General features: G+C 48.2%; 1 protein-coding gene across 2 annotated transcripts in view; it reads right to left on the minus strand.

The window, feature by feature from the left end:
* The window catches only part of CARMIL3 (capping protein regulator and myosin 1 linker 3), a 2,002,476-nt gene that overhangs the window by 750,786 nt on the left and 1,226,975 nt on the right, over positions 1-24,715 (minus strand). For both annotated transcript variants that reach the window (XM_069633925.1, XM_069633924.1), the window contains exon 32: positions 1,759-1,868. In XM_069633925.1, the coding sequence (XP_069490026.1) occupies positions 1,759-1,868 (110 nt within the window). The remainder of the gene's footprint in view (positions 1-1,758; positions 1,869-24,715) is intronic.

Consider the following 24,715-nt stretch of genomic DNA (forward strand, 5'->3'; position numbering starts at 1 on the left):
TGAGAGATAACTTATAGGGGGGGACAATTTGACAGCAAGGTATCTAAAAGCAACTAGGGGAGGAGACAGGGTGAAGCAGATTGCCCAATCCGAGATTAGATGAGGAGTGGAGGGTGTGTGCCCCCGGGTGTTAGCGAGGGTCTGGAGATCCTTTGTAAAATAAAGAAGCGAGGGTGCAAGTCCAGTGTGGACAGGGAGGAAGTTCCAGAGTCTGAGGCGTAGACAGAGAATGTATGTCTTCTGGTTCTTTCCTTCCTGCACCAGCAGAGTTAAAGTCTGCACATGTCCTTGCTTCTGAGGGATCGTAGGCCTTCGGAATACTGAGCTTCTCAGCGAGGTAGCTTGGGGACTTGAGGGCAAAGGCCTTGAAGATGATGCAGCAGAATTTGAAGGTGATGGTGGGAGCCAGTGCAGTTCAATGACAGGTCGGACCAATTAAGAATTAAAGATTTGGCAGAGGAAAACAAGAATCCATCAGAACCAATGTTAAATACTACTGTATGCTCAGTCCTTCAGTCCCCTCAGTCCTATGATTGGGATGTACTCACGGTAGAGCTGAAGGGGCTAGGAAATTAGAGTAAAGGGAGAGAAGTAACTCTTGCTAATATAGAACAACTTCCTTCTCCCCTTTCAGAATGAGAAGAATCACCTTAGATACTGAATTCTTCTGAATATTTGGTTCTTAAAACAAGCCTTTGACATCTAGGGGATAATTCCCCAAATTGTTTACCCTGGGCCGACACTTACTGTACCCCAGCCACCTTCACTTAACCACCAGTAGCACTGCCGGCCACTTCAGCAAGCAGTCTGATTTCAAAGAAAGATTATTTGTTTACTTATCAGCTAATCTTCTTGTTTGCTTTTTAAACCACAGCTGCCCACACTTGCAACAAGATGGACTTTTTAATCTGACATTAAAGATAGACATTTGAACTTAAGAAAGTTTGAAATTGCTTTATGATCTGATTTTTTACACTCCACCTTCACCGCACTCAACAAATCCCTACATCCCAAGGACTACAAACAATCCTCTCCACCCCTCCTTCCTTTTTTACCTGGGGCACCACAAAGCAATCTAGTTACTAGGGGCATCGTATAAATAAGCAATACATAAATAAACTGAGGGATATTACTACTTCTGTAACACTTTAGCTTTGAAATATTGCATCAGCAATACCTAACAAGGTTAGAAGTAGATAAATTGGATATTCCACCTTAATGGATTGGGCCACCCAAATACATGATTTAAAACCTTATATTGTCTCCATGTATGAAGTTATGTACCCTACGAAGATATGTTCAACCATTGTTCAGCTGTTCCTACCCACTGCTGAGTTACTCCAACTCATGGTCACTGGTCATACCGCTTGCTTAGAAGCATATGTCCACTGAACATTGTCCCTGCCCGTGCTTAGCTACTTATGCTATCTGACCAGATGTTTCTACCCTCTGCACATTGTGCTTGCTCAGTACTTCGAACCCATGTAAAAGACTGTATATAACCCTATACAGATGTTCCTGCTTTGTGTGAAAGCTCACATGTTATGCTATGTTAAGTTGATTTATATCGCAAACCGCTGCCATTTGCATGGTGCAAGATGACATGTATTCCTACCCATATGCTTCTGGCAGTACGCGACCGATCATCCTGCCCAAATGTTTCTGCTGTATGCGAAAGCTCATATGTCGTTCAGGTGTAGTGTAAAAGAAAACAGTGGATTCCCCCATGTATCGATTGGTCTGAAATTACTACGTTACCTGGTGCTCTCAGCGATGACCTTCTTTCTGAAAAAGTCTTCTAGTCCCTCGTCCAGTCGAGTCACAGTTCCATTCTCCTGTTTCGGGGTGTCTACCACGGGCAATCGGAGCTATACAGGGTTCAAGACAACAATGAGAATATCTTCAGGGCTACTTTCAAATGTTGATTGGTCTACCCAAGAACAAAGACCACTATACATGGGTGTGAGGGGTCAGTAATGCGAGGTGGACAATTGCTTCTGTTTTTTTTTCCACAAACATTTTATTAAAGAAAAAAAGTTCAAACAATTCCTTGCTAATCCTACTCTATCATGGAATTCCCTACCTAGTCAAAAGGCTAAGGGAATGTCTCCTAACATATACAAACTGGCCCTCACACTAAACCAAACATTCAAAGTAATACATAAACAACATAAAAGAACAAACAACAGTTAACCAGTATTTGGATGACCTTAATCTGTCCTGGGTTAATCCCTTCCCCAGGATTGTTCAAAGTTAACTTTCACAAATGTTCAAAAGAAAAAGTAAAGTCTTGAAGGTCCAACTAAAACAAAAGTGAATCAAACAAAAATCCACTGGTAACAGTTCTTCAGCTTTCAGTTGAAAAGGTTCCCTTCCAATTGCAGCCAAGAAAATGGCATCAATAGTAATCCTGGATATCCTCTTTCCAAGATTGTTTTGCCACAGTTCAAAGAATAGATTAACAAATTCTCCTCCTACAACTTCACAAGTCGTTATGACCTCTGCAGTGCATTTGGTATAATTGTCAGGATGCTTCTGCGTGGGTTGTTTATCTCCACTTGACAACCACCCTTCTACTACTGTTACTGTAGGAACAGACTCCTTTGTTCCGCAGTATGCAACTACTTCAACCAACTTCAATGTAACATCTACTGACAGTATAATACACAACCACAGTTCTGGTATTTCTACTTCAACTTTGTACTTCAGAATTGTAAGGCATTAAAAGACAAGACTCTTCGACCTCTACAGGTAGGCAACGCACTCATCTTTCCTGTACTTCTAGAAAAGGGCTGCCTATTGACCTCTTCTCTCTGTTTTACTGCCACATGTGTAAGCTGCTTCTGCTTCAAGACTGGCCTTCTCTCAACTTCAGCATCCTTAGCATTACAGATTATTTGCTTAATCTTCGGACAAGCACCCAGCTCCCTTCCCCAGTTTTATTCACATGTTCTTGGTTCCAGTAGCTAGCCTGAAGCTTAATTGTCACACATTTAGCTTCTGGTAACAATGTCACACGTGTATCAGAGGATAGTGGATTTTTAACAACTTCGCAAATCAGGTGGATAGATTTAAACAGGATAATGCTTGTTCTTCTCGATAGTAGAACAACTTCTATCTTTAAAGAATACTTGTTCTTAATGTTACAATTTACAGTCTTCAAAGGAGGAACAGATCTAGGTAAACGCAACCACTCTTTAAGCAAGATCTTTAACCTTAAATAACTGCAAATGCTTGTATTCCCATGTATTATCACAGAGATGCTTTCCAACTCCTGTCAGGAATCACAATTGGCCACATGTGACCTTCCTTTGATGCTGTAAATCCTTGTAACAATTGTGAAAGTCAACGTTAGGCTTTTAGTAATGTTTCAGCAAGCGTTCCCTCTTTAATTTGCGACACGTGACCACTCTGGCAATGTTGATAGTTCAACAATAGGAAATTAAATTCTTTTCTTCCTACGCAAGCACTATGACTTTTACTAGAAGTGCCCTGATACATTTCCATTGTTCGCAATACTTTTCACAACAACGAACAGTTTATACTCTGTTCTACTCTTACACTAACCACTTTAGAGCTGGTTACAGTTACCAGCAAGGTTTTCTGAGTGAACCTGTGTTAGGCAGAAACCTGTGCAGTTGCCTTAGGGACCACTGCAAAAGATTTAGGACTACAGGTGGTTGGCAGTAAACCCAATTGGTAGCAGTCTGTACCACCCAGATTTACCTGGTAGCTGTGGCTGAGCAGTCAGACCTCTCTCAAGATGAGTTAGGCAGTATATAGAGTATACACAATAGGTACAGAGATACAGTAGCACAAGCAAACATTGACCAGAGCTTTGGTGTAAAAGTATATAATTATTTGTTTAAAGACACACTTGTAAATTACACTAGCACAAAAAGAGGTAAGTAAATTAAACACACAGTCACTATTATATATATATACAACCCTGATTACTTATTAGACAAGTCTTAATGAGAAACACCACTTATTTTCAGACAGAGGTGAGCGCTTAATGTAAAATGGCACTCTAATAAGTTATTTAAAAAGGGAGGGAAACAGGCAGTTATGAAAGCACACACATCTCAATACTTTTCAAACAACCACAGTGAGGCAGGTTAGGCAAAGTCTACTGGAGAGCAAGGACGTTCAAATGCCAGGCCCACTCTTAGAGAGAGCAAGCAAAATGTGTCCAGGATCACACAGTGGGGTTATGCCCAAAGAGTCTTTGTAAATAGTTCACAAAAGCTTGAGATCAAGTCAGGAAAAGTTAGTTAACAGGACCCAGGCTAACCCAGGTTAGAAAATCGAAAATTTACTGTCACCCCGAACGATCTGTCACAAGGGAAGCCAGGCGGGACACAGTACCTGAAAGTGGGAAGAACGCTCCAGCGGGGGCAGTTGTTCCTGGCAGCGGGTGCAAGTCGGTGTTTCGTCCAGAGGAAGAGGAGGTCTCGACGTGGAGGAAAGCTGAAGGTCGTTGCACTGCCAGGGAAGAAACCAGCCGTGGAGTTTCCCGGTTACAAGGTACCACCCTTTCCTTCGCGGTAGTGGTAAACCGTGGTATTCCGGTTGCCGGGGTGCTTGGCACGGGCAAGACGGCCACGAGATGGTCCAGGAAGGTGAAAAGATGGGCAAACTGGTTATCCCCACCAGTCAAAGGAAGAAGACTCTCCGGGCTGGAGATCTCCTCTGTCGTCAGGAAAAGTGGTGAGACGGTTCAGCAGGGCTCCACCGGTGGTGTCGTCGTTGCAGGTCGGCTCGGCTTCTCCCACCTCAGATTCTTTAGGTCCTGTGGCGACGTCTCAAGTTCCAGTCCCCAAAGCCCTGCTTTTATGCAGAAAACCCCCATTCATTCAGCCTAGCTGTCCCTCAAACATGCTAAGCGGTGAGCCGGGCGACTCACCACTTGGGCCAATCACACAAGAGTGTGACTTGAGTTGCCGAGGCAACTCAGTCCAGGGTGCCTAAACCCCCTCCCACACCCCCTGTGGTACCCAGACAGGGTGGCACTACTTTTGGAGGCTTCTGTGGAGAAGCCCGCCAAAAAGTGGAACAAAGGGCTCGACTTGGGTTGGAGTCACAGAAGCGAACACAAACGCCATTTTGGAACCAAGTTTCGGCAAAAAATACCAACCAGTGAATTTATATTAATTTAATAAACCGGCGGTATATTCGAGGCTATTTTAAAAAAGTGGTAGCCTCGAACAATGGGAAAATCCCATAGGAATATATTTGCGGTCGAATATAAAAAGTAGTATCCACTGCCACCAGCCAAAACTCGGTCGGGGGGGACTGGACAGTGCCCCCTCGAACAACAGACCCCGGGGCAATCGAATTTCCCTGACCAGTACGTCCACAATATGATGGTTTGTACTGGTTCTGTTCACAATTTGAGACTAGTAAAGCCAATGGTGACTTTACATGCCCTGGGAGACAGTAGTCAGTCCCAGGGTATGGAGTCTATGTTTGGGGGTCGCTACGACACCCTTGGGTTACGGCACAGAGGGTGCTGTGTAACCCACATATCAATAACACATGAAACCCTATGGGGAAAAGGACCCCATAGCCCATAGAACACATACAAAGTCAAAGGAACACCTCAAATCATGTCTACGAGTGGGAGGAAAAGAGTCTCACTCTTAGCAGGAGAAAAAAATAAACCCCAAAAATCCAGCAAAGCTGCTGGGGGACTCACTAGGTTTGGGAAATTAGCCTTTACAGAGAATTTTCCCTAACAACCTGAACGCCAAGCTTCACTCACCGGCTTCAGGAACACTGCTGTGGCAAGCTTCTTCGCCTTCCAGACTTCTTTTACGGCTTTGAGCAGACTTGGGACTCACACCCTTCTGCAGCATGGGTGTCTCAGGTCTGGCCACGCCAACTGGGAGTCTCCTTCGCTCCTATGTCCCTCAGCTTGCTTTCTGCTGCGGGCCTCAGGCTTCAGCAAGGTCACCTCTCTGCAATTACAGACACTAGGCACACCCGGGATACCCTTCACTCTCAGCAAGTCTTTCTCAGTGCAGCCATGGCCAGGCAGGGTTTGCGAACAGAGGACCATCTCAGAATTTGCAGGTGAAATCTGCTGTCTCCACATCCCAGCATCCTTTATGTGATCACACTTCCTCATAAACTGCCAGCCTCGTACTCTGTTACTACTGCCAGCCTTCCAGCTCTTGCGGCAGCTCCTTCCCTCTTCCTTCTCCTTCTCCTGCTGCAGCTTCTGTATGCCTCATAGGTGGGGAAATTGGTTTCAGGTGTAAGCCATTAATGTCCATTGCTTGACCCTTGCAAAGGCTGTTAGGCCTAATTTCCTGACTTCTAAAGCTACATGCTTCTTCAGCCCTCTTCTTCATTCAGTTCCTATAGGATTCTGAGACATGTAGTCTACTTTATCAAAGTTAGGTTTTTCTAGTTCTTGTATATTTTTAAGGGTAGATTTAATTCACTTAGTAATTTTTACAGAGGGGCTGTAGGTTTTGAATTTGTTAAAGGAAAATGATTTAGAGAAGACAACATTTCTGCCATACCTTGTAGTGTACCTTTGATATTGAGGAGGGCATTTGATTTTAGGGGCAAAAAGGATTCTTTCTTTAGGTATAATATGTTTTGTTGTTACAACCTTAGGGTTTACCACTTCAGATGTAATAGAAGGTTGGGACATATTGGTAAGACTCCCCCTAGCAGAGGAAAAATACTGCGTCTCATTCCACGGAATCGCTTCACTAACCCGGGCCTCGTCTCCACCCAGGTAATCCCCCCGCAGTAACCACCCGCAGGGTTGGGATCAGGATGCACTTGCTTCCCCTGGCCACCTTGGAGGACACTTTAGGCAGGCTTTCAGTGAGGGATCCGCAGGATTCTTCACAATGAGGCAGTAGATTAGTGCATTATACAGATGCTAGATATACACTGCTGACAATGGCACATCTGCGATGTAGAAAGCGTGACTGTAAAAAACAAATTACTTACCTCTTGGTACTGTTCCTCCCACAAATTCCTCATCTTTGCTAGTACATCTCCAATGCCATGTGTCATTGGAAATCTTTTCACTACCAGGGGGTGCAGGGCAGCTCTTCTTCAGCTCTGCCCGGTGCCAAGGCGCCCCCCACACTGGAAATGACATTGGGCCAGTATATATGAAGTGGCCATGCCATATGACCTCAGCTCTGCCTCTTGCCCGAGCACTCCGCAGCAAAGAGGCTGCGCAGAACAGACGAGATGTACAAGTTAGTCGCCAAAAAGGGCAAGTGGGGAGGGCGACGAGGAATTTGTGGGATGAACATCAATTAGATAGAACATTACTGTGAGGTAGGTAATTTGTTCTTTTAATGGATTCTTTACTCCCAGAGATTCCACATCTTTGATAGGCTTCCATAGCAGTATATAAATCTGGAGGAGGAAGACGAGTGAGAAAATACCACCTCCATCAGAAAATGCTGGAGGGCTGCTCTGACAAAGAGTGTATTCTGCTCTGTCAAACAATTCAGGCAATAATGTTTGTCAAATATGTGCAGCAAAGCCCACACAGCTGCCCAACATATGTCCGAGACAGAGATGCCCCTATGCAGAACAGAGGTGGAAGCCAGGCCCTCTGGTTGATTGAGCCCTCAAACCATCAGGCACATCCCCGTAAGCCGGATAAAAGAATTCTGAGATGCAGAAGCGTCTTTTTAGTCACAGACCTGCCTACACCAACATAACCCACAAAGAGCTGGTCATCTTTCCTGACATCCCTCGTCCGAGAGACATAGTAGCTGAGGGCCGGTACTTGGTCCAGGCGATGGAATGTCTCCCTAGGCTTAGAACGATGATAGAGAGGGAAAAATACAAGAAAATTGATATTCAGAGAGAGATGAAAGTCACTTGTAACCTTGGATAAGGAGGACAGCCCCCCTCTCAAATGCATGCCTCTTGGGGGGCGGGGGCGCTGTTGCGCACAAAAGGAATGGCCGCCTGATCAGAGCGCTCCGGCCCGAGAAACATCCGTTGAGTAAATAAATCCTTAACGCCCAACAACTCGAGGGTCATGGGGAACACGAGGAAGCAAGACAAAATGGCAGAGGGAGCAAGCGCTAAGAAGAAAGGGCCGATGGACTCATACACAAGCAGTCAGGAGGGAAGCAGCGAGCTTGAACCACCATCGGCGTCTAACCCTGAACCCGGCGTGGAGAATGGAGACAGGGTTGAATACCTGACCAACATAGTCCAAAATGGTTTTCTATCCCTAAATATGAAACTGGATGATATCGTAACGACCATTGGAACATTGAAAACCAGATTCAACAAGCATGACCTGAGACTGATTGAGGCAGAGAACAGGATTGGAACAACCGAAGATACGGTTGCATGTCATGACCAAGATATTGCCCAGCTCAGAGAGAACTTGAATAAATTACAAAACAAGTGTGAGGATCTGGAATCACGTTCGAGAAGAAACAACGTGCGAATCGTGGGAGTTCCAGAGTCATTTGGCAAAGATAAAATGGAAATACACGTGGAAACACTCCTCAAACCCCTTTTCGGAGCAAACTCCTTCTCAGAACACTTCCTAATTGAACGTGCGCACCGCACTCTGGCTCCGGTGCGGCAACCTGGGGCCCCCGCCCCGCACGATCATTGCAAGAAGGCTCAATTATAGGGACAGAGACACGATCCTTCGGATGGCAAGGGAGCTTGGGACACTGCATTTCGAAGACAGCTGTATACATATCTACCCAGATTTTGCTACCGGAGTCTAGGCAAGTCGAAGATCATATGAGCTAGTTAAAAAACTTTTAAGAGCACAACAGGTCCCATATGCACTAATATTTGCAGCCAATTTGCGAATCCAGTATGGAGGAAGGGCACACTTCTTTGAGACTCCTGCCGCAGCCCTGGCCTATGTGGAAGCCACCATCCCGCTGCGCCCCAGGGGCCGTGGACCGGACCAGAACAGAATGGGAGACACCCGCCTGCAGTGGAGGACTGAAACTCAGTCGGGTAACTCGTTCCATATACCTATATACATATATATTCCAACATCGCCTTTTGTGTTTCGGAGTGTGTGGCTCCCATGGGGGCTCCAAGTAATGTTAAGCTGGCCGTGAGCCCGGTCGGGTAGCCTCGTGATGGCAACAAAGCACTCTCAGGAATGTTCCTAACAGTTACTAGTGTTCATCGTCAAGTTGGTGCAGATGATGTGGGTGGAGGGGGGGACAGGGAAAACAGGGATGTTTTGTATTATCACGACCACCTAGACGAGTTTGAGTCTTGGGAAAAAGTATGCATTGATGGAAGTTGTAGGTTAATTGAAATATGGTCTCGCAGGCACTGGCGCCACTCAAATGTTGGTAACTTGTACACTCAAGGCTGTTACAGTATATTACAAATGTGTATACATAAAAAATGGCTGATGGGTTAAAGATCAGACTGCTGTCATGGAATGTCCGAGGCCTAAATAATCCAATGAAAGCCGGGAAAGTTGGTAACTATGTCACCAGGCACGGGCCACATATTCTAATGTTGCAAGAAACACACGCACAGAGCTTGGTTAATGAGAAAATATTGGCAACATGGGGCAAACTGCGCTACTATACAAACTACTCCTCGCAGTCCAGAGGGGTTTGCACTCTTATACATCACTTGCTGGGCTTCCATGCCAGGGGCCACTTGGCGGACCTGATGGGCAGGTATGTACTGGTCTGGGGGGAAATAGCGGGGAAACAAATAACCTTGGTGAACACCTATGGTCCCAACCTGGACGACCCCGATTTCTACTTGAATATGCTCGAGATCCTTACTAAACACGTTGCACCTAATGTTATATGGGGAGGAAACTTTAATGTCGCACTAGACCAGGCCCTGGATAGATCTGCCAAAGTGACCAGGACACCTACTAGGGCGGCATTAACTCTAATGCAAATCCTTCCGCAATTGTCCCTGCTTGACGCCTGGAGAGTACTCAACCCAACCAGTAGACGGTGCACATTCTACTCTTCTGTGCATGATAGCGAGTCATGTATAGATTACTGGTTTGTATCTTCAAACATTGCACATGCACTACAAAATTGCAAAATCCTCTGCGCAAGCTATCTGATCACTCCCCGGTGATACTAGAGATCAATCTGAAAGATACCCCTAGACCAGTGGTATTCAAACTGTGGGTCGCGACCCCCTAGGGGTCCGCGGGTGCATCCCAGGGGGGCCCTGAGAGCTCAGCATGAAAAAAGATTTTTTTTTTTTTTTTTTTTTTTAGATTGGAAGAAATGGGCAGGGGTGGCCCACATGGGCGGGCTGAAGCATGAAACTGTCTCAGGCAACAATGAAAAAGTGGCCCACAGTTGTAAATGGATATTCATTCCTTTAGTCACAGACTGGGCCTCATTACTACTATGGCGGACCAGTAACAACGGTGCTGGTAAGCTACCGGCACCGTTGCTACCGTTCCGCCATAGTAAGAGTTGTGCTCGTGGGTGCTTGACAGCCCCCGCCAGGTCTGACCTCAGCTCGTCGGATGCACCAGCACCGTTATTAACGGTGCCGGTGCATCCGAGCTCCCCCTTCCCATTTGAGCCATATGGGGCTCAAATGGGAATGGGGATCTACCGGCACCTTCGAAAGGGCAATTATCATGTCCGCCTAACTCGGCATGACCTAGTAATTGCCCATTCGCGGGTGCCAGACCCGGATGCAACTCCAGTGGCAGCCGTGCCGGTTTTACCGGCACAGCTACCGCCAGAGTAGTTATGAAGCCCACTGTTTCAATAGTACCCAAAGGGGTGCTTTGTGTTAAAATGTAAGTAAATTGTGATATATTCAGCAACAATGGTCAACATTACTAACTGCATAGTGGCCCCTCACCCATTATGGAGGAGCTAAGGAGCGAGCCCAGTGAAACAGTGAGCACTCCCTCAGCTGCTTTATCCAGCTAATGGAGTGCTCCTGGGCTGGCTGAACTGTCAAAGGGAAACACTGTTTCCCTTTGACAGTTCAGTTTAGTTCCCCAGCCGCACATGCTCACTGAGCCATGCAAGTGCTGGGGCGTTTTGCTTCGCCAGCATTGCATAGCTCATTGGAAATGCTGGCTGGGGCACTGCATGTCTGTATGTCCGAGGGGGAGCTCCTGCGCCTCCTCGCACATACGGACAGAGCAGCTGGAGCAGCACCCACACACAGGCCAATGCAGAAGGTACGTTTATGTTCATTGTTTTTATTTAAACATGTGTATGGATGCGTTATGAGTGAGTGTATGGTGATGGATGCTCATGTGAATGATAGAGTGATTGCTGTATGAATGTGCAGCGGCTTGCATATACACATAATCATGTTCATTGTGTTAGGACCAGTGGGGCCCAGGGGACAGGGATGGTATCTTTTTACCGGACATCTATCATTCAAAACCCTCTGCCTTGTCCACAAGGCTTTCTGGGGCCTCGGTCCAAAATACCTTCAGCTATTCCTCCGCAAATACCTCCCCTCTCGAGCTCTTCACTCCTCTACCTCCAACTCCCTCAGGGTCAGTCGTTTATCAAAGAAACGAGCTGGGGGTAGATCCCCGTCTTCGGCTGGGGCCTCCCTCTGGAACAGCGCCCTGCCACTCTAAAACTTGAGGAGAACCATCTTTCTTCCTGCACTTATCAGACCTACTCCGTCTGCTGCCTTAAACGTAGCACTTGCAAATTGCTGGCTGCACTACCACTGTTTGTTGCCTTTATTATTTATTTATTGTTATTTATCTGTTTCTCCTCTGCTTCGCACTTTCCACTTCTCCCCCCTTCCATGCACTTTTCCCCTCACACTTGCGCGTTCTCAATGTCACTGGGCCTAGTAAGATCGCTGTTTTATTCTCCTCTGTTCCCCTCCCTTGCCTTGTCACGCTCTGAAACACTTGTGTACGAGCGCGATAGAAATAAAATATCAATGCCTGCCCCCTGGACTCCCAGCAACAATTGCAAACTGTTTGGCTATTTACCCATTTTTTGTTAAAAGTATGCTCTACAATGCAACATTTTAACCTATTATTTAAAAAAAAAATTCACAGGGGGAAACCCCCCCGAACCTACCCTTAATGCCCCTCCACTTAAAAAAGATTCACCAGCCGCCACTGGCCCTCAGACTGTGTTGGGAACGGGATGGGGGAACCGAGGGACTATGGTGGGAGCACAATGGGCGGGAACCATGGGATAGTGATGGGATCAGAGTGGGGAGAGCCCTGGGTGTGTGATGGGGTGGGGAGAGTCCAGCGACTGGGTAGGAGTGGGATGAGGGAGCCCAGCGACTTTGATGGGAGAAGGTGACGGCGCGCAATATATACTGTCCATTTGGCATTTCTGGGGGGTCCCGACCTGCCCAAATTTTGCTCAGGGGGGCCCTGGCCAAAAAAGTTTGGAGACCACTGCCCTAGACCAACGAGGAGATGGAGAATGCCTAGAGATATACTAAAAGACCCGAATGTCGTCGAAACCTTACATGTTGAAATGGCCAACTTTTTCACGGATAACATTGGGTCGGTAGATCACATATCATCAGTGTGGGAAGCCTTTAAAGTCTGGGCGAGAGGGGCCCTGATATCCAAAACCACTGGCCTCCTGAAGGGTGTACGTCATGAATTAGAGGGGGTGGAGAAGGAATTGAATGAACTAGAAGAAACTTACAGTCGTACACATAACGGGGACACACTGGCTAAAATACACAAGCTCCTCAGAGATTTTGATCGTCTAGCAGTGAGGGAAATACAGTATATAGCAGCCCCTACCCGGGCACGCAGATATGGAGAGGGTAATAAAGCAGGGAAAATGTTGGCCAATTTGGTAAAACACAAAAAACAATCAACCCCTATCACCACGATCCAAACAACACAAAATGAGATAATTACAAGCGAGCAAGGAATAAACGATGAATTTGTTAAATTCTATAAAAACCTTTATGCAAATAGGGATAGGAAATCCCCCACTGAGATTAAAAACTACCTCGCTACACTAGACCACCCTAAGCTCCCAGAGGAAAGTAAACTTGTATTGGAGCAACCTATCACGGCAGAGGAGCTCACCGAGGCAATCAAGGGGCTCACATCTGGCAAAGCACCGGGCTCAGATGGATTGGGTGCTGAATTCTATAAAGAATTTCGGGAAGAATTGGTCCCTGTACTACTAGAACTGTGGGAAGAGGCCCTGGGGAAGCAGGTACTGCCCTCGACAATGCGCAAGGCTATAATCACAGTATTGCCTAAACCTCGATGCCCGTCACAAGACATGTCATCCTATACGCCCCTATCCTTGATAAATGTGGACGCAAAGATCTTTGCGAAGGTACTAGCAAACTGAATGCTACCCATAACGCCTACACTGGTGCATGCAGACCAAAGTGGATTCATTCCTCGAAGGTCCACTGCCCTGGATTTGCGCAAGTTATTCAGCATAATGTCACAAATAAACCCAAATAAGCAAGTGGTTGCAGTGTCCCTTGACTCAGAGAAAGCGTTTGATCGGTCTCCTGGGAGTACCTCTTTTTGGTTCTTGAGGCGTCCGGAGTGCACCAGAACTGGAGATATTGGACTCGGAGCGGCGTCGCTCCTCCTCCCCCCTACCAGGCCGAAGTCACAAACAAATCGAGGACACGGAGCACCACGCCGCCTTACAGCGAGTGATCCCGACCTCGGACTCCGTGGAGCTTCCGGCGGCCTCAGCGGGGGTCCAGGGAGTCCCTCGAGGACTTGGACCGTGTAAGCCCTGGTCCCCATGATCAACGCTGCCTCAGAGGTGGGTCCATAGGAGCGAGCAGAGACTGCATCGCGGGGCAGCCAGTGACAGATCAGGGCCCCTGACATCCAGGCACTGAGCGGGTGTCGCTGTGCCCCCCCTCCCTTCCGGCGACTTATCATGCCGGCCCAGGCCGTCGCCTGAGTGCGCCTGGGCCCCCTTCTCCGTCCCTCTTCCGGCCGAGTTGCCCACGGGCTGGCACCAGATCCTCACAGGGAGTTCCCCTGTGCCACGGGGCCGGCAAAAGACATTGTGTAGGCCTGGGCCGACGCGGGAGCGCACCCGGGCCCCCTCCAGCACACTGTAAGCCCCCCCAAACCAACAGGGGAGGAGCGGACTCCCTTGACCCTCCGTGGGGCACAGCCTCTTGGTCCTTCCCCCCTTACAGGCCTGGGCCGTCGCGGGAGCGCGCCTGGGGCCCCCCATCCTACCGGGGCTCTACTGTGGGACTGGCCATCTAGGGGTCAACACACAGGAAAACCATAAAGGAGGATAGACCCTGGAGTAATCACCCCTCCACAGTGGCGGCTGTTGCATTACATCCCTGGGGGAAAACTCTGTACCTACTCACCCTGCCACCCCGTCTGCGGCATAAATCTAGCCCGCTGCACAGCCCATTGGAAGCACATTGAGGTGGATTGAGGCTCCAAATCGAGGCTCCAAGTGCTACTACCCTGGTGACTACCAGACACGAGCTGAACTGGTAGGGAAAAAGGGAAAGGCTTGCACCCCTGGTAAACGCTACGGGAGACTCCAATAAACCACAAGAGATTAGAAGGTGATAACACCCCATGAGTTGGAAAACAGCCCTAGCAAAATTCCAATACGCACCTTAGGAGTCAACAATGGATACCAGCGCCTCTTCCACATCGCCCCCAGATATGAACACTATGCAGAACAACATCCAAATGATCTTGGACGAAATCAGGGGCATGAGAACGGATATGGGTGCAAAGTTAGCTGACCTCACTGCCAAAGTCTCCACACTTGAGGACCGAATGGAGGGGGTGGAGAACAATCAGGCATCCACGGACCTTCTGGAGATGCAGATGGAGATGAAGTTCAGGGAGGTACAGAGACGGGAGAATGAACTTCGTCTCAAGGTGGACGATATGGAAAATCGCAAACGGAGAAGTAACTTGCATACTTTTGGCCTGACTGAGACGGAGGGCGAAACCCAGGCTGGCCTTGAGAGTAAGGTGCAGGAAATGATCAGGATTGTTCTGGGGACCGACTCTGGGGAGACCGTCCTGATTTATGGGCTCCATCGAGCTAGTGGAGGTGGTAGGGGCCCATGCTCAGTCCTGGCACGGTTCCACTATTATAGGGACAAGGCGAGAATACTGGAAAGGGCGAGGACTCTAAGGGACATACAATATGACAACTCCAGGGTGGCAATCTATCAGGACCTGTCCGCTCTCACGCTGCAAATGCAGAAAAAGTGTGGAGCAATCACCAGATGGCTACAGGAAAAGGGAATCAGATACCGCTGGGGCCACCCATTCTATCTCGCGTTCGAATGGCAAGGGGAGAATCACCAACTAGTGACGGAAGAAGACATCCTGAGGGCCACCGACGAGCTGGTTGGAGTCCCACCAGAAACCTCGGGGGCACAATCTGGGACAGACAGAGACCCAACCCGGACTCCGTGGGGCCCTGGCTCAAACCAGGGAAAACATAAAGTGAAAGGCACGTGGAAATTTCAGAAAACCAGACACCCCTCTACAGGTCATGGTGGGCCCGCGGGATCGTGAGGAGAGGGTGGGGGAATGGAGAACAAAGTCGATGACCATTTTCACAGTGCAATTGTTTGCATGGCCCTCATAGGGCCCTCCCCCGGGCCGGGGGTAACTGTATGTTATCTTTTGAGACAGCCACTGTTGGCTAGGTTTAGGTTTGGGTATTGTTACAGAAAGTTTGAAGCCCATCGCGGAGTTGATCGGAGAGGGGTTGACCTTTCTGGAGGTTCTATGGGTTTGGCCCCTAAAATGGGGGTGCACCCCCCGGCCTCGTTCCAAAAGTTAATGTATGTTGGGACTTGCAATATATGGTTTATTTTTATTTGTTTGTTTGTTTATTTTATTTGTATGGCGCTCCAAACCCGGAGGTAGAAGGGCGCTTAAGAATTTGGTTACAAAGTTGAGAAGTATCTGTGTGTTGCATACTTCGTACAGGTTTATAATATATACATATATATACAGGGGTCAATAAATAGAACATGTGTAGTGCGTACAATATACAATTTTCAGAATAGGTACAGTGTCTAAGCTGGTAGTCGCGCAGGTCTAGAGTTAGTGGTGTTGTTCTTTGTTTAGCAGCCAGCTAATGACCTGCTTCCTAAAGATCTGGAAGGATTCGAGGGTTTTGATGTTGAGCGGTAGGGAGTTCCAGAGTTGGGGAGCAAGCACTGTAAAGCTTGCCCCTCCAGCTCTTTTTAGGTGGAACCTGGGTACTAGTAGACAAAGAGTGTTGGAGGATCTGGTGAGTCTAGTGGCAGGTTTCAGGGTGAGTTTATTAGCTAGATAGGGTGGTGCTAGGTGGTTGAGGGCTTTGTATGTGAGGCAGATGATTTTTAGATCCATTTTTTGGCGTATGGAGAGCCATTTGCAGGCTTTCCTAGTGGCAGAGATCTGCTCTTGTCTTGGAATGTTGAGGGCTGCGCGCAAGGCGTTATTTTGAATTACCTGCAATTTATTGAGTACGGATTGATTAGCGCCAAGGAACAGGCTGTTGCAGTAATCCAGTTTGGATTGTATTAGGGCCCTGGCAAGGGTGAGGCAGCTGTTGGGTGATAGGAAGGGTCTGCTGGCCCTAATGAGCTTGCCGGTATAGGCAGCAGCTGAGGCTGTCATATTGGTATGTTTGCTAAGGTTAGTGTTGGCATCTAGATAGAAGCCAAGGGTCTTTACGCTTTTGGCTATGGGAATGGAATGACCATCGATGGTGATGTTGTTATAGCTAGGGTCAAGTTTGGTTAGAGTGTTGGGGGAGCCGACAATTAGGAGCTCTGTCTTCTCATCATTCAGGCAGAGACCGTGGGAGGCCATCCATGCCTGAATGATGGAGAATATTTTGTTGATCCGGGCAGAGTCTTCTTGGTAATTACCAGAGATAGTGAGGAGTATCTGGGTGTCATCTGCGTAGTTTGTGTAGGTGACACCCAGATGGTCCAGTTGGTCGAATAGAGGCTTTGTAAATATGTTGTACAGAGTGGGGGATACACATGAACCTTGTGGGACCCCGCATGTGATGGGGATGGGGTCTGCAGCAGCTGTGATGGAGAAGACTTGTAAGGTTCTGTTTGCCAGGAAGGATTGTATCCATGTGATGGCAGGGGAGGAGAAGTGGGCTGCGGTGGCGAGGTGATTACAGAGGACCTCATGGCTGACCAGGTCAAAGGCCGCTGAGAGGTCTAGGAGGAGTAGGATTGCGGCATTGCCTTTGTCTTTTATTTCATCAATCTGGCTTTTGAGATCAACAAGGGCGGTTTCAGTTCCGTGTTGAGGTCTGAAGCCAGATTGACGTATTCCTAGTAGTTGGTTGGATTCTAGGTATTCCTGAATTTGGATGTAGGCGACTCTGTCCAGGATTTTCAGTAGGAAGGGGACTGTGGTGATGGGCCTATAGTTTGTGGGTGTGGCCGGATCGAGGGATTGTTTTTTCAGGAGAGGGAGAACCCATGATTGTTTTAGGTTGCTGGGGATGGAGCTATTGGTGAAGGATAAGTTGATGAGTTTGGTGATGAAGGGGGAGAGCTCTCTGGCTGCATCTTTTATGATTTGAGCCGGGCAGCTATCTCCTTTACAGTTAGAGGGTTTCAAGGAGGTGATGATTTTTTGGACTTCCGGGATGGTGACTTTTTTGAACGAGAAGCCTGCGCTAGTGTTGGTAGGTGTGGGTGGGTTAAGGTTGGTGACATTGTTGTTGAGTAATTGTCGGCGTTTGTTTTCGATTTTAGTTTGGAGTCCTAAGATTTTATTGTTAAGGGCGTTCTGGATGTTGGTGCACCAGGATTTGTCTTTTAGGCAGGTTTCTGGGGGCGAAATAGGGTTTTCTAGTTCCTTCAAAATTTTGAATAATTCTTTAGTGGAGGATCCTGCCTGAGTGATCCTGGTGTCGTATGAATCTTTTTTGGTCCTGATTATCTCGCTTTTGTAAAGTGAGGATAGGTTAGTGAGGTTGGATTTGTTTTCCGCCGTGGGGTTAGTCTTCCATGTGTGGTGAGCCTTAGCTTTCTCTTTCCTAAGTAGTTTGAGCTCAGGGGTGTACCACGAGTTCAGATGAGCTTTGGGTTTGGCTTTGCGTATTTTCAAGGGGGCAACGGTGTCCATTGCTTTGGCCATGGAATCATTGAAGGTGTCAATCAGCTGGTTTAAGTCAGCGTTAGCTGGGAGAGCATTGAGGGTAGGTAAGACCAATGGTAGTAAGGCTTCAGCAGTGATGTTGCGTTTGTTCCTGGTGGGGCATGCTGGTGCCATGAGGTGCTTATTGGGCAGTACCTGATGGTGTTAACCTCAAGGGGGATCATGTGGTGATCGGTCCATGCCAGAGGTTGTGGGTCTTTGCAGGTTGTGTTGCAGTTGTGGGTTGCTACCCAATCAAGGGTTCTGCCTTTTTGGTGGGTGGGGAGCACAATGAGTTGAGTGAGACCATGATCAGTTAGGATATTGGCTAGGGATGCAGCAGGTGCATCGTTTGGGTCTTGGTAGCCGAGGTTGAAGTCTCCAAGGATCATGATTTGTGCTGTTGGTTTGGAAGTTTTGGTGATGAGGGATGTGATGTCTTCTTCGAAGGTCCCGGGGGAACCTGGGGGTCTATATATGAGGTGGATGGTTATCGTGGTTGTGGGGGAGGTTAGTAGTTTGGTTGTGAGTTGCTCGCAGGATGTGCATGCGACTGTGACGGTTGGTCTAAGGCCTAGGGCGGATTTGGATATGATTGCTACGCCTCCACCTCTGGCGTTTGGTCTGTCCGCTCTGAGGATAGTGTATTTGTCTGGGATGGCTAGCGATAAATAGGGTCCGGAGGCTTCATGAAGCCAGGTTTCTGTTAGGGCTAGGAAGTCAAGGTCATTGGTGAGGATGATATCTGCAATTTCTGTGGGGTGGGCAGCCAGGGATCTGACGTTGAGTAGGGCACCTTTTAGTGGGGGAGGAGTGGGCTTGCTAGGTGCAGTGTGCTTTGTATTCGTTTTAGTGTAAGGTCTGGAGTTAGGTTTAGAATTTGTGGTGGGGAGCCTGGAGCCTAATCTGTCGTTGCGGGTTGTGATGTTGGGATTAAGGGAGAGGGGGGGCCCGGGTGGCTTAAGGCGGGTGGGAGGTTTGGAGGTCATTTTGGTTTGGTTAGAGTTATCAATGGGACTGTGGTGGCTGTTGGTGGGTAGGTCATGGATGACGATGGATTTGGAGGTGAGAGGGTGGCGGTAAGTGGAGGGGAAGGGGGGTGTGGGGGGTAGGAACGGAGTGGGGCAGGGGATGGGGTGGTGTCTGGGGCACCCTAGTTTGGCTAGGCCGTCCTGGTGGGCTATGTAGCTATTGTTGCTACAAGGTACATTGTCCTGTGTTAAGCAGAAAGGGAGCATGGTTAGGGCAAGCCAGAAGATCATGGTCTGTGGGTCGCCGTGGAGTCTGGTGGTGCTGGTGGGGACTGAGTGACTAAGCAGTGACCGTGAGGCGCAGCACAGTTTAGATGTGGTCAGCTATTGACCATAGGGCACAACACAGTCTCAATGAGGTCTGCTGATGACCATAAGGCACAATACAGTCTAGATGTGGTCAGCTATTGACCATAGGGCACAGTACAGTCTAGATGTGGTCAGCTATTGACCATAAGGCACAACACAGTCTGGATGTGGTCAGCTATTGACCATAAGGCACAATACAGTCTAGATGTGGTCAGCTATTGACCATAAGGCACAATACAGTCTAGATGTGGTCAGCTATTGACCATAAGGCACAATACAGTCTAGATGCAACCCAGTTTTCTGATGACGGGGGGGGAGCCGAATTGGAGATCCCATATAGGGGCCTGAATCACAACTGAAGTTTTGGGGGAAAAAGTCCTTTAGCAAGAGTAACGGAGGATGTGTTCCATATCATTTATCATCCTGGGGCCTGGGTAGCGGCCCTGGTGGTTCGTCTTACTAACCCCGATGTATGTTGGGCGACGGAGACGAACACCTCACGAAACGGGTAAGGGAAACGGGGATCATGGGAAGGGAGGGGGGAGGGTCAAGGGAAACGGGGATACCACACCATGGGACTGGGGCTCAAACACACGAATGACGCGGGGGGAACTCACGGAAACTTTAAGGGGCAAGGACAATAACGATCATGGCTGAGGGACGGATTGGTTCGCTCAATGTTAAGGGCCTAAACTCACAAAAGCAAGCGGTCCCTTACAAGCAACATGTTCCGTAAACACAAATTGTTAGTCCTTTTCCTACAAGAAACCCATTACAGGAGGGGAGCAGAGTCAACGATAAAGGGAAAAGAAATAGGTAGCAATTTCTGGGCCTCACACAAATCCTCAAAGAAGGAGGGGGTAGGTATCATCCTGGGTAATCATTGCACCTTACCGACATTGAAACTAAAAGGGGCTTTTGGGGTAGATTTCTGGGGATCAAGGGCTTGTGCCCGGGTATGCGTGTCACATTTGCTACCCTGTACGCGCCCAACGTTGGACAAATTAAGTTTATTCGTAAAGTCCTTAGAGTCATGGATGAATGGGCAGAAGGCGCTAAGATTTTGGGTGGGGATTTCAATCTCATCGCTGACCCCCGACTGGACTGGTGGTCTGCCAGAGGGGTAGGGCCGAAACCCCCACAAAAGATAACCTAGCTATGAGGGACCTGTTACGGGAATACTATTGGGTAGATGTATGGCGAAAATGCTGGCAGACCCCGGGGGGCTACACGTTCTTTTCCCCTCCTCATCAAACATATACCAGAATTGATCTACTATTGATATCAGAAGAGGGAGGTGGAGAGGTTGGTAGCCCCACGGTTGGATCAGTGACTTGGTCAGACCATGAACTTCTAACCATGGACTGGCGACTGCAGAACGCCCAAAGTCATATAGGTGGCGCTGTAACGACACTCTAATGAGGGACCAGGTGTTTAGGGAATTTCTACGGAAAGAAATGGAAGCCTTTTTTGAAATTAATGACACAGGGGAGGTCCCAATGGCCACAGTCTGGGAGGCGGCAAAGGCCACGTTCAGGTGTCTCCTTATTGCAGAAGGCGCCAGTAAGAAAAGGGAGAGGGCGCAAATAGAATCCAAACTTTGCGAGGAACTACGGGACATGAGGGCACAGCTCACTAGTGGCAACGTAGACCGAGAAAAACTCCTGGGCGAAATGAGAGACAAGCGACAGGCCCTGCACACACTCCTAATTGGTGAAGTGGTTAAGAAAATGAGATACACAAAACAGCGATATTATGAGAAGGGGGATAGGGTGGGAACTCTCTTGGCTCATAGGCTGAGAGGAAGAAGAGCTGCTAGGCGGATAGAGCGGGTTAAAGATGGGACAGGCAACATCCAGACATCAACTAAATATATAGCTGAATCCTTTGCAAGCTTTTACAAAGCGCTTTATGCCAAACAAAAGGACGAATCATCAGAAGATATTCGGAGATATCTTGAAGACCATCCCCTACCCAAGCTTACAGACTCCGAGAGGGAGGCTCTGGAGAGGGACATAATGGAGGAAGAGGTGGAAGGGGCTATCAAAAAACTGAAGGTAGGCAAGACACCTGAGGCAGCCGATTTTTACAAACAATACCAATCGGTACTGATAAAACCGCTGGCCAAACTCTTTAACCAAATCAGAACCTCGGAAACCATCCCACCGACATTCCTGCAGGCCATGATCACAGTGATTCCTAAGCCAGGCAAAGATCTGGTGGAGTGCGGTTCATACAGCCCCATCTCACTTTTGAACACGGATGCAAAGATCTTTACTAGGATCCTGGCAACACACCTACAAAAATGCCTTCCCAGATTGATCCACCCCGACCAGGTTGGCTTTGTGTTGGACAGACAGGGGGCCGATAGCATGAGTAAAACCCTCATATATCAAGAAGAGTCCGAATGGAAGGTGCTCTTCTCCTGTTCCTAGATGCGGAGAAGGCATTCGATAGGGTGAGCTGGGCCTTTATGGAGGGGGTTATGTCATCCCTGGGGATGGGACCTAAATGGCGGGGATGGATTTCGGCTCTATACTCTCACCCCTCAGCAAAAGTGGTAGTTAATGGGAGCGAGTCTGAAGCCCTCCCACTGGGCATGGGTACAAGGCAAGGGTGCCCGCTATCCCCCCTCATATACGTGTTAGTGATGGAACCCTGGGCCATAGACATCAGAGGAAACGATAAGATCCAGGGCATTAAAATGGGAGATACCAACCATAAAGTTACCCTCTTTGCCGATGATGTCCTATTATATCTTTCTAACCCGTCCCAATCAGTCCCTGAGGTGCTACATAGCCTAGAGCAATATGGGGCCCTCGCAGGCTATGGAGTAAACCTAGACAAATCAGTCGCATTCCCAACAGGCCAATTTAAGGACCTAGAGAAGCGATATGTTGAAGACCTCCCATTTTGTAAACAACCCGAGGGATTTTGTCACCTGGGGATCCAAATACCAACAGATCTGGCGGACCTCTTCAAGGCAAATTACCCCCCTCTTTGGTCAGCGATCAGACGAGATCTTGAGCGCTGGACAAAATCTGGCCTCTCATGGATGGCACGCCTTAATTCCATAAAGATGGTGGTCCTCCCCAAATTTCTATACTTATTCCAAATGCTCCCAACCCAGATACCAAAGACCTTCCTCTTAGAAATCAAGCAGACCCTTCTCCGCTACCTTTGGGTGGGAAAATCCCATAGAATTGCCTATGACACCTTGATAAGACCCAAGGACGAGGGCGGAGTTAACTACCCAGACTTAGACACCTACTATAAAGCATCACAGCTGCAAATCCTGGTGGATCACTTGGTGATGGGCGCGAAAAAGCAGTGGGTGGGCCTGGATAACTTACTCTTCTCCCCGGTCACACTAGATGAGTGGTTGTGGGTTCCCAGGGCGAGCATCACGAGGAGAGTTTTGAACCATCCAGTACTGGGAGTGCTATGGACAATATGGAGGGAAGGGGGATACCTTCAAGGCTCACAACGTGGCCTTCGCCCCTGAGCTGCATTTGGCCCCCCCCCCACTCTGGGAGGGAATCAATGAGCCCCTAGCCTTCCAAAAATGGTATGAGGCGGGCCTTTGTAGAGCTGGACAGCTATGGTTGAAAGGGGTGTTTATATCATTAGGGGATCTGAAAGAGGCCTTGGGCCTCCCCAACCTCTCCCCCTTTCGTTACCTGCAACTCAAAGGGGCCCTCACTGAAAGCAGATGGGGAGATACCCTTAGGCGTGACCTAACAGACTTTGAGAAATTTCTTATCACACACAAAGGGACCAAAGGGGTAATATCACGACTCTACAGCTTTTTATTGTTTACCACCCCACGGGAACCCCCATCCTCCCAAGTGCAATGGGAGAAAGATCTGGGCACACCCATCACCGAAAGGAGAGGGACCAAGATATGTAGACAGGCCAATCGCTCTACGGCTGCACCTCAATACCGCCATCAGGCCCTTAAGCTGATCCACAGGTGGCACTATCCCCCGCAGAGGATAGCCAAGATGAGAAGGGGCTACGATCCACACTGTTGGAAATGTCACACTGAAAAAGGGGACTACATACATATGTGGTGGAAGTGCCGTGTGGTACAAACATATTGGAATGAGGTCCTGTCCTGGATTAAAGAGGTAGACGGGATGGAAAGGACCCTGTCCCCCTGGTTGGTGTTGTTCGGCATTGAAGTGGAAGGGGGACCGAAGGTGAAACATGACCACATGCTGCATGTGATGCTCGTTGCGCAAGGTGTTGTTGGGCCCAAAAATGGAAATCACCTCAACCCCCAGGGGAGAGAGAGTGGGTCTCTAAGGTACGAGCAATCTATGACATGGAATTCTTAACCCATTTGATAGATGAATCTAGGTCCAATATTGAGGGCCTTTGGCTTCCCTTCTTTGATAAATATGGGAGATCAGCATAAGACTCGAGCAACACCTGGAATGGCCTATTTGGACTCGAATGTTTCTGTCTAAAATAAACCTCCCCGAGTGTGAAGGGACAGACTGGTGCGGGAGATGTTGTTTCCAGGTCATGGCCCTTGCCTCTCGAGCAACCTCACCCCTATTCTGAGCTTACCTTATATTGGCGATATGTCTTTGTGAAGATAATGTGTTGAACCCCGCGGTTATTATTTTTTATTGAGCCATGGTGTGTGAAAGGGGGGGGGCTGTGGGAGGTGGGGAGGGAGTGGGAGGGACATACAAGTTGTGATTGTTCATGTTCACTTATTCTGCTGATTGTACTATTGAATTGCCTATGTTATAATCACAAAACCTTAATAAAAATCGAATTTTCAAAAAAAAAAAAAAATGCCTTGCTGTTCACTCTCCAAGGATATGTGCGGGAGGAGACCGGGCATTTCTGTCTAGGTTACTGCATTATGTTTCAACATGCCTCTCGCGGCCTCCCATTTATGCACCAGTGAAGTAGAATAATAGTTCTGCAAAGCAGTTTTACATGAAGCAAAAGACAACGTTAGAGAAAACAAGATACAAAACAAAATGGCGATTTTGGTCACCTGAAAATGGCCTCACCGTGGTTAAGCCTTTGCTACACCCTTATAATACTATAACACATGAGGCGGTTGGTCTTCGGCCAATAAAGTACATTTCCTTACGATCGAGGAGGTGTCTACTTTTTCTAGACTGACACTAGAGCGCCCTGACGAGGAAAAACGCACACTTCCTGCTTACATTAGAAGAGTAGAGATACATTTGAGGAGTACCACAAAGGAGAACATCTCATCCAGAGTTCTCTGGGAGAGCACCAACTCGTGGGAGGCTGAGTCTGTCTG

This window comes from Ambystoma mexicanum, chromosome 13, assembly GCF_040938575.1.
Source record: "Ambystoma mexicanum isolate Mex_15411 chromosome 13, UKY_AmexF1_1, whole genome shotgun sequence".
Taxonomy (NCBI): Eukaryota; Metazoa; Chordata; class Amphibia; order Caudata; family Ambystomatidae; genus Ambystoma; species Ambystoma mexicanum.